This window comes from Saccopteryx bilineata, chromosome X (assembly GCF_036850765.1).
Source record: "Saccopteryx bilineata isolate mSacBil1 chromosome X, mSacBil1_pri_phased_curated, whole genome shotgun sequence".
NCBI classification, from domain to species: domain Eukaryota; kingdom Metazoa; phylum Chordata; class Mammalia; order Chiroptera; family Emballonuridae; genus Saccopteryx; species Saccopteryx bilineata.
The window spans coordinates 30,084,016-30,094,017 of record NC_089502.1 but is presented as its reverse complement, the minus strand read 5'-3'; the positions used below and the strand labels follow the sequence as shown (position 1 = coordinate 30,094,017).

Genomic DNA, 10,002 nt, shown 5'->3' with positions numbered 1-10,002 from the left:
TTACTGACTAGAATCTTCTGGATTTACTTACTAATCAAAATGAACTCTTATAATATATTGACATTTTTATGTGATATTGATTGAAATGAAAATATTTTTCACAAGTTTTTTGGTTTGTAAAACAGTGCTGACCATACAGTTATTTTTTAAGGTAATTAAAAAAAATAAAATTAAAAAAAGGTAATTAGATTCTAAGCACAGGGAACTTTGAGCCTGTTTCCTTTTGATTAAATTGAATAGGTTTGACAAAAGATCTGAGAGGGCCATTTCAGCTAATTCTAAATTTAGACCCGTGGAAAAAAAAAAAAAAACACGCATGGACTGATTTAGAGATGGTTCAGCTCACATGCACTTTTAAATGATTTAAGAAGGTGAGAAGATGGGATTAGAGAAGGGAAAGGGATTAATGAAATTATATATACATAACACAGCATTATTAGAGCACAGGACAGCAAATCCTGGAGGGAAGGGGGAGGGCGTTGGGGGGAGGGGGAATAAGGGGTGGAGGGAGATATATTCGGTTTGACACTTGAATCTATGTAAACACAAATTAAAATCATAAATAAAGAATGAGTAAAGGATAAAAAAAAAAAGATGGGGTGGGAGGCAGGAATAGAAGTTTGTGCCAGAAATTTTTAGAATTCTGAGGTATGAGGCCAATTCTCTCAAATCTCTTGTGTGTTGGGGGGGGGGATTAAATTATAAGCAAACGAACAGAACTCCTAATGGAAAAGTACAGCTCTGGGATGCAGATGTGGGCATGGCTTGGTTTTAATTATTTCTACTCCCCAACACTTTCTTCCATTCCCCTCCCCCTGCCATAATAAAGGAGGCCAGATGAAGACTCTAGTCTTATAGGGCATGGACAGCCTCCTGTAAGGCCTGCTCCTGTGCAGCGGGTTAGCACATCAAAGGCCAGATGAAATACCTAGAAAAAGAAGGAACCAAACCTAGGATCATTCCAAACTTGCTTTCGTCTGGGCTTCAGCACTGGGTTATTGTAACTGCCCAGGGTAGCTCGACAGACTTCAAATAGAAGAACGCTGCCAAACAAAGAAACTTTGCTCATTATTCTAAGCCCCCTCCCCCCGCCAAAAATAAAGAGCAGCAACAGAACGTTGCTTGCTGGTGCGTTGGGACTGAACAAATTGGTGATTGTTAAAGGATTTAGTTTTCTGAGAATGAACCCAGACTAAATCAGAGGCGCCGATCTGTTTCCCCAAATACTGGGAGAGCTATTAGAATGGGGCCTGTGCATTGACATTAGCGGGGTGTTCGCCCAACAGCATCTGAGGGGAGGATTCGTGAAAGGTCGGCAAAGAAAGCAAACGGGGGTTCCCGCTATGAAATGAGTAGGCCGGGTCTTTAAGGTAGAAAAAGAAGCTCGAGGAGTTTCCTGTCTCCTACAAGGGTCTCGCGGTCCTGGGAGATGGCCGGGGATAGATGAGGCTTTGGAATGGAATGGAAGAAGGGGTAGAGTCTGAAGTAAGAGAAATGGAGTCGGTGTTTGGCGCGCATCAGGTGGCGGAGGAGAACTCGGACAGAGCCCAGCAGAAAGGCAAGCCTCTCCGAGGGGGTCGGTGTGTCAGGAGCTAGCGGGGCACACGGGGAGGACTGCGCGTTGGGTGGCGGTGAACCAGAGGATGGCGTGAGGAAGGCGTCAGGAGGGGCCGGGGCCTCGCAGGTGGAACTGAGGGGTGGGCTCAGCTCTTTCAGTGGCCCGGGAGGCTGGATCCGACTGGGGGAGGGGAGCCATGATCCACAGGAAGGTGGGGGGCCTAAGCTGAGCAGGGCCGGACTCAGCCTGGCAGCGCGCATCCACTGCTTGGGGAGACACAGGGCTGGCAGACTCCTCCCACTTCGGCCCCGCCTCCGCCCCTCCTGGCTCCTCCTCCTCCCCTGCCTAGTCCTTGTTCGCCCAGCCCCGCGCGGCACTTGCTTGCGGAGAGGGAGGGGAAAGCAGCAAGTTCCGGAGCCTTGCTGAGTCCAGCCCAACCTTTGCTCCAGCGATCATGGCTGCCGAGGAGGTGGTGGCGACCGGCGCCGACCCTAGCGAGCTGGAGGGCGGGCTGCTGAACGAGATTTTCACGTCGCCTCTCAACCTGCTGCTGCTCGGCCTCTGCATCTTCCTGCTCTACAAGATCGTGCGCGGGGACCAGCCTGCGGCCAGCACCGACAGCGACGACGACGAGCCTCCCCAGCTGCCCCGCCTTAAGCGGCGCGACTTCACCCCTGCCGAGCTGCGGCGCTTTGACGGCGTCCAGGACCCGCGCATACTCATGGCCATCAACGGCAAGGTGTTCGACGTGACCAAAGGCCGCAAGTTCTACGGGCCGGGTACGGAGGCCGGCCCCGGGGGCACGGAAACAAAAGAAGGGGCCCCAGCACGGGAACGAATCCGGGAGGGGTGAAGGGGAGTGGGGCGCCCCCGGTGGGAGGAATGGCGACCGAGCCAGTGAGGGCGGGCAGACGAGAGCTGGGCGGTGGTGGCAGGGCAGCTTCCCGGGCGGGCGGGGGGCTAGGGGCGCTGTAGGTCTGCGGGCGGGGGGGGGGGCTCAGAGTCCCCGCTCCGCTCCTCCGTCAGGGAGGTGGGGGTGTGCGGAGAGACTGAAGCGCTTAAACGGGGGGTGGGGGGGTGGCTGAGATCGCGAAGCTGGAAAGGGAGTGTGGGGAACACAGCAGAACGCAGTGTTAGGGGCGTTGGGAAGATATCGGGTTTGGGAATTACTGGAAGGAGGAGGTGGTGGTGTCTCAGGACACCCTCCAGGGAGGCATGGGGGTGGTGCTGGAGGAGGGAGGTCCAGCCTCGGAGGACGCGAAGGCCGTTGACTCCAGCAGTAGCCATTGTGGAATGTGAGGGTGTGGGAGAAGGAAAGGGAGAGGGGATTAGCAGCAGGTAGAAGCATCATGAGTGGGGGTGAGTGATGTGAGTGTGCAGTGTGTGCGCAGTCAGTGTATGTGGCTCGTCAGGCGAGTGTGTGTCGTGTGTGTGTGCGCGCGCGCGCAGACGCTTGGATATGGCATGTGTCAGGTATGTGTGTGGCATGTGTGGTGTGTGTGTGTGCGCGCGCTACGTGTGGAGGATGGGGAAAGCTGGAAGGTGAACAAGGGAGGAACCGTGGGGCGAAGGGAGCTGGCTGAGGGAGGAATAAAGGTTGGATGTGGCAGACAATGGGAATGTAGCAAAATGAGAAGGTGATACAATATTTTAGTCTATAGCAGGAGAGAAAGGACTAGAAGCCAAAAAAATTAAAAATGGAGGGAGGGAGAAGTGGGAGGATCCTGAGAAACAAAGGGGATAGGGCTATGAGAGCTGCAGGGTGTGGGATTCAGGAAAACCCAACCAGAAGGGAAATGAGGGGTGGGGGATGGCTGAGCTGTTGGAAGGGGCAGGCTCGAAGGGGTCTCAGAGATGAGCCTTTTCAAACCTGGTTGGATCAGTATCACCTGATGCATTTGAGGAAAATAAATAGATTTCTGGCCTGATCACCATAGCAACGGAAGAGTCTGGGGAAGGTCTCCAGGAACCTGCATTTTAACACGTTTCTCCAGGCCAGTTCAAGATGCAGCCCGTTTTGGAGAGTCCTGCTTTATTGAGTACACCTTTGCAGTGGAGGAGGAAGAGATTTTAGCTCCTCCAATATGGATTCCTCTAAAACCAGGGAGCTCAGCCAGTATGTACACACTGACCCTGCTCTGCCCTGCTGCTCTGAGAGAGGAAAGGCTATAGAAGGCAGCAGTCTGTCCATCCCCACTTCCACTCTCTCAGCCCAGCTAATCAAAATCAGATGTGTTAAAATTCCTAAGGCACTCTCCCACTTGCCAGTTTTTCCTGTGGATCATTTTAGAAGACGTAATTTCTGCAGACATGTAACTGTCAAAATAATTAGAAAACCACACCTATATTATTTGTCACTTATAGTGACACACCTAGAGGCATTATCAATAAATATAATCATGTAAATACCTGTTAATTACTGAGCTACACCATAAAGTAGTCAAATCACGTTCATGTGGGGCATCGTCCCATGGTTTCAGTTTGCAAAGTCATTGAGAGCAATGCAGGCCTGTGCAAAAAGCACAAAACTGAAGTCAGGCAACCAGGGTTCAAGCCGAGGTTGGATCATTGACCAGCTGTGTGACGCCATGCCAAGCACTGTTGTCTCTGGGCCTTAGTTGTCCCTTTTTAAAATGAAAAGGATGGCTGGCCCTTAGGAGATTTCTCAATCTCTACCCTGCACTATCATCCTGTGAACCCATGAATATTTGACATTGTATGGAAAGGATTTCTAAGAATTAATCATTTTAGTGCCTGTTCTATGCAAGGCACTTTTGTTGGTGCTGGGATTGTGGCAATAAACAACAACAACAAAACACCCCACAAATCTCTGCACATGGAACTTACGTTCTAGTGAATATACAGTCTGGTGAACAATACATATTCTCCAAGGTTTTATAATGTTCTCCTCAGACTGAGTATTCTGTGACCATAATTTCTGAAATGGTTAAGTTAGAGTCAATACAATTGGTCTCTTTTTAAGTACTAGGTGCTACCATTTCCATTTGAAGTTCTGAAGGTTTTTTTTTTAACCTTCTCTGGTGGAAATGGTAGCATATAATGATGATTAAAAAGAACTATTTTTTTGTCTTAATTTGCATGTAAAAGTTCATCATAGATTTTATCTAATTTGTAAAAAAAAAATGTCATGGTAGATTGCAGTTTCAGCTTCAGGCCATATTAAACTTGGCTCATTCTTACACTTGGAACGGTGGTTATCTACACACTTTTGAATGTCAGGGCTGCTACTCTATTAATCTCTGGGGAAACATTGTTTAAAGTACACTGGATTCTTTTCATTTATTTTTGCAACATTTAAACAATTCTAAACATCCACTTTAAGTGCCTGCAGAATGATTCACTTAGATAAAATTCTCTTAGATAAAATTCAGCGTAGTATTATATATAATAGCATTCTAATGTTTTATAGAATTGAGGGGTATTGGTTCAGCCTCTTATTTTCCATGAAAGTTTTAGGATTTTCAGTCTTCTCCTCAAGCCCACCAGAAACAGAGTGACAGCGCTGACCTCTGTATCTCTTTATTGACAATAAAGATTATGTAACATATGGATAGCTTTCTGAACCTAAAAGAATTTCTCCTGCTGATGCCACATATTTAATACAGCCTCACAACTAAAGATCTCTAGAAGATACTGTTGCCATTTTTATAAGGAAATGTTCTCATTTCCTAAAAACTTAGTGTTTATTATATTAAGAAATCATAACATTCACAGGTGTAGCCCAGGTGCCTAGAACAGAGCCAGGCTCTGGGTTGAATCTCCTAAAGCTGAATTCTGACCCATGTACTCAGTATTATCTTGGATCAGTCCCTACCAGCCCTCCCCTCCCCCGGGAGATAATCATTTATGGCTTTTTTTATTAGCTATTTGAAAATCACAGGAAATGGATGACAACATATAACATTTTGATTGTTTTAGTTATTTAAAATTTTAATAACAACAAGCTTTTCAGTATCCACTACAGAATGATCAAAGTTATCCACATCATATATGGTTTCCAAATGGAATTAGATATTCTAAAACGGGGCTTTCTGAGTTGATGGGTAAGGAAGCCATTTTCTGTGTATGAACCACAGAGAAATTGACTGTCTAATAAAGAATTGGTCTTTGCTTTTGTTTTTTGTTTTGTTTTTAAAGAGGGGCCGTACGGGGTCTTTGCTGGAAGAGATGCATCCAGGGGCCTCGCCACATTTTGCCTGGATAAGGAAGCTCTGAAGGATGAGTATGATGACCTTTCTGACCTCACTCCTGCCCAGCAGGAGACCCTGAGTGACTGGGACTCTCAGTTCACTTGTAAGCATTTTTTTTAATTGTGCCTGGATCAAATTTCGACCAGTAATGGGAATCACAGCAGCCCAATAGTTATTACTAAACAGCCTGAAACGTGGGAGCATTTTGATAGGCTCCTGAATCTTGGACAGATAGAATTCATGGCTTAAAGTAATTGCAGCAATGCTGAGTCACTTGCCATGATTGCATACCAATTTTTAGCAAGTTCTCTGGAAACTCGGGTCTGTAGTTTTAGTTTTTGAGAGGTTTGCATAGATTCCACACTAGGATTTAGTGGTTGTTGTGAGGGGAAAGGAGAGCGGCCATCTTGGCTACAGAAAGGGGTTTTCATAAGCCCTCATTTCTAGAGCTTGCTGTTTAAAAGCAGCAGCCCACATTTCTGTTGAAGAATGGGAGACTTGTATTCTACCAAACAGCTTCTCTTTGAATCTAATCGAGCCTAACTATAGGCCTCATCTACAAATGATGCTTATAATGTGCCCAGCAACAATAGTATCTGCATTTTTAAAAAGAAAAAAAGAGAGAGAGAGAGACAGATACTTGTTTCCTCTGCTATGGGCTGAGATCTCTGGGGAGAAGTAAGGTTGGAGGTTCAGTTCAGATTTTGAGCACTGAGGAATTGGCTTCTGTCAAGCCTATGAGTTTAATGATCCCTTCAGCAATATTTCATTGCTAGGAGTTTGAATAATAATATTTCCCAGCTTTGAAACAGTATATATAAAGATCATGATCATTTCCTTAAGGAAGCTTTTTTTTTTTTTCATTTAAAATGTAGTTTTCTATTTGCTGTTTCCTATAATCAGTTAAATATTACTGGATTTTTTTTTTTTTTAGCTAAATCCAACCATTTTCTTTGAAACTAATGCTGAGTTCAGAAAGAGTCTTATGTTAATAATTAGTCAGGTAGGGCTCTGCCTTTAGAGTTTAGATCCCAGCAGACTGAGTATAGCTTTCATAGTATAGCTTTCATAGTATAGCAAGTATTTTTACTTAGAAAACATAATTGAGCTATCTGACATAGTCCCTCATTTTTTGCATCCTCAAGATGCCTTTGTAACAATAGATTCTTCTATATAAAACCAATGTGCTGTAATTTATAACTTAACAAAGCTCTGTTTTCTAGGGCTTGCCTTCATCAGTGGGGTGAAAAGTGTGGGATCCTCCCCCTTGAACTAAGGCTAGTCCCAAATACTGTTGTGAAGATTCAGCTACGTTCAGGGCTGCTGTGAATTCCCCTTAAAGCAGGTTTCTCAAGTGCCACCAGGTTTTTATTTGCCTTGCAAGGTCCTAAGCTCCCTAGGGGCCTTATAATATGTCTAGATGCGGAAGTTCCAGTTGTTCTTGGTGATTATTTCACACAAAAGCATCTCTGATTACCTGGTTAAACAGGTTGGCTGCTCCTTCAATTCCTACCCATATTCAGAAAGAGGAGGCGCTGTCCTCTTGGCCTCTGACACTGATATGATTACCCATGCATTAGCTTGGCCACAGAAATGTAGCCATTATGGTGGTGATTTGCTGACTCCATCTCTTCCCAAGTCTTGCATTTAGGTTTATCCTCTTAAATGTGTTTTCTCCAACATCTGCAGTGCTCTGCTCCCTTTACCATTTCCTTTAACAATGTATAGCTTTTCCCTCATGTTGGGGGAAAATTTCATCTGTTATCTTCTCCCATCTAGTGGAGGGAGAAGACATTATCATTTATTCCCTCCACTGTCAAACAATTGTCTAATAAGTGGTTGTTCCTAACAACTGCTTCATTTCCTAACTTCTTACTCCCTTCAATATTCTTTCTATCCCTGTAATTTGATTGGACTTTCTCAGAGGTTTCCAAGGACCTGCTTCTTGCCAAGACTAACTTCTCCAGTCCTTGTAATAAATCTGTCCACGTTCCTCTCCAGGCTCCCCATATTGGTTCACAGAATCTCCAGTTTTCACTTTATTAACTTGTGTTTCCAATTGTTTAAATTACCTCATCTTCTCCCCTTTCCACTCCCTTACCCCCCCCAATCCTGGCTCTTGTTCCTTTGTGCTGCTGGCCTCCTGGTCACCCTGTTCCTGGTTTCTCCTTACTGTAATCTACCCTCAACACCCTAGTGATACCACTGTCGCCAAACCACTGTTTTACCCTGTCATACCTTTGTCATAAACCTTCAGTGCCCTTTGCTACCTATAGGGTAAGTCCAAACTCCTCAGGCTAGCTTTCCACATCCTTCATATTGCTCCACACTGCTTAGGCAACCTTACTCCTGCTTTATTCTTGCCAACTTGGTCTCTTCATTGCTTCCCAGATATGTTCAGTCTCACCTGCATGGTTTTGTATGTAGTACTTCCATTTTCTGGAAATCTCTACCCAAATTCTTCTGCACATTGTCTAAAGCATATCCTAACTAGCTTATAGTGAGCCTCTTAGACACTCTTACACAAGTCATTGCACACTCATTGTCCAACATTGCTACCTGTTTTATAATTCTGTCTCCTAAGAAGCCCAACAAACACATTGCTGAATAGATTGTAGGCCTCTAATCAATACTTATATATGAAATGTGGTAGTGATTTCCTATCAAGTATGAGAATGATCACTTGTTTTTCTTCTGTACCTCCAGTCAAGTACCATCATGTGGGAAAACTGCTGAAGGAGGGGGAAGAGCCCACTGTGTACTCGGATGATGAAGAACCAAAGGATGAGAATGCTCGGAAAAATGATTAAAGCATTCAGTGGAAGCATATATATTTTTGTATTTTGCAGAATCATTTGTAACATTCCAGTCTGTCTTTAAAATGTGGTGTGATTTCAATATTTAGAAAAGTTTTGAACTTGTTGTAAATTTTTTTTAATTAACATCACTAGTGACACTGATAAAATTAACTTCATAAAATGCATGATGTTTATGTGTCATAAATCGAGAAAGTGAACTCCAGTGCTGTAATACAGATGTTAATACTGTTTTTCTTCTCTCTGTAGTTAGTACAGGCTGAATTTAAATGTTTTTCCTGAAAGACAGGTAAGACTTGGGTATTTCTCCCAAACAGTTAGAAATGTAAAATAGCAAAGCCCTTCAAACCACTAAGAACGAAGGATCAACTTTAAGTCGTGATCTTCACAAAGACAGCAAATTCCTTCTCAGTTGATTTAACTGCATGATTTCCACCTCTAAAGCAAATCTACAGTGTCTTGGAGGCTTTGATAGTCATTAAAGAGAACTGTCTAGTAAGAAAATGAAATCTTAAAGCTAAGCTTAGTTGGAAGAAATAACACTAATTGTTTCTAGATGACACCACTGTCCTTCTTCAGACACTTGGACACCCTCACTAGCAGTTCTCTACAGTGAGGATTAAGACACAATCTGAACATTCAAAAGAAAGCTGACTTGCCTAAAAACCTAAATACGTGAAGAAGACTGTAAGATTATCTTCCCAATCTCCATGTTCATAGTGGGGCAATAGTTACTTTACATTTGACATGAAGGGCATGTAGAACAGGTGTTCACTCTCCTAAGAGCGTTCACACACCCCTGAATATTGAGGAAACAGTACACATCACTAGCCAAGTGGCTTTTAAAGTATATTCATAACATAACAATTAACTCTTCTGTTGCAAAACTAGAGCCATTGCAAGAGTAGTAGTCAAGTGTCTAGGTGTTTGATATTGGTCCTATGGTTAACAATAAACTTAGCTTAAATAGAATGTACAGTTGTATGAATTTGTAAAAGTGTTATGTGAACTAGTGAGGTTTCAAACTCTTGTAATTGTAGTTGAATAGTATTTCCTTGTATTTTCTTGTGAGCCATGTTTAATGGTTTTACCTCAAATCAGAAAACAAAATGAAGTGCTTTGGTCAGTTAATAAAATGGTTTTACCCAATATAGTGTGGTGGGTTGTTTTATTAAAAAAACAAATAAAAACAATTTAAGAAGCCAGATTAAATTATTTTACTTTAGCTTAATATGAAGAATTTCACTTTTGAGGATCTTTTTTTAACATTTCAAAAGAAACAAACAGGCAAAACTTCATAGAGGCCTCCCACCACAAACAAACAAAATACCAGATGTCCTGTTAAGAAATAGTGGACTGAATTGATTTTTTGTGACTCATCAAGTTCTGCCTCTTTAAATCAGAACTTTCTAAACTA

The 10,002-nt window shown here is 43.5% G+C and overlaps 1 protein-coding gene across 1 annotated transcript; it reads left to right on the top strand.

The window, feature by feature from the left end:
• Positions 1–1,917: 1,917 nt before the first annotated feature.
• Positions 1,918–9,734, top strand: PGRMC1 (progesterone receptor membrane component 1). Its single transcript, XM_066249578.1, has 3 exons — positions 1,918–2,337; positions 5,717–5,872; positions 8,476–9,734. The coding sequence occupies exons 1-3, from the start codon at positions 2,013–2,015 to the stop codon at positions 8,577–8,579; spliced, it is 585 nt and encodes a 194-aa protein (XP_066105675.1). The 5' UTR covers positions 1,918–2,012; the 3' UTR covers positions 8,580–9,734.
• Positions 9,735–10,002: the final 268 nt, after the last annotated feature.

Bases quoted from the DNA above. Each gene is read 5' to 3' on its own strand.
- PGRMC1 (XM_066249578.1), top strand. From the start codon at position 2,013: ATGGCTGCCGAGGAGGTGGTGGCGACCGGCGCCGACCCTAGCGAGCTG. The intron at 2,338-5,716 runs GTACGGAGGCCG...TTGTTTTTAAAG, and splicing joins CCGCAAGTTCTACGGGCCGG to AGGGGCCGTACGGGGTCTTT. The intron at 5,873-8,475 runs GTAAGCATTTTT...CTGTACCTCCAG, and splicing joins CTGGGACTCTCAGTTCACTT to TCAAGTACCATCATGTGGGA.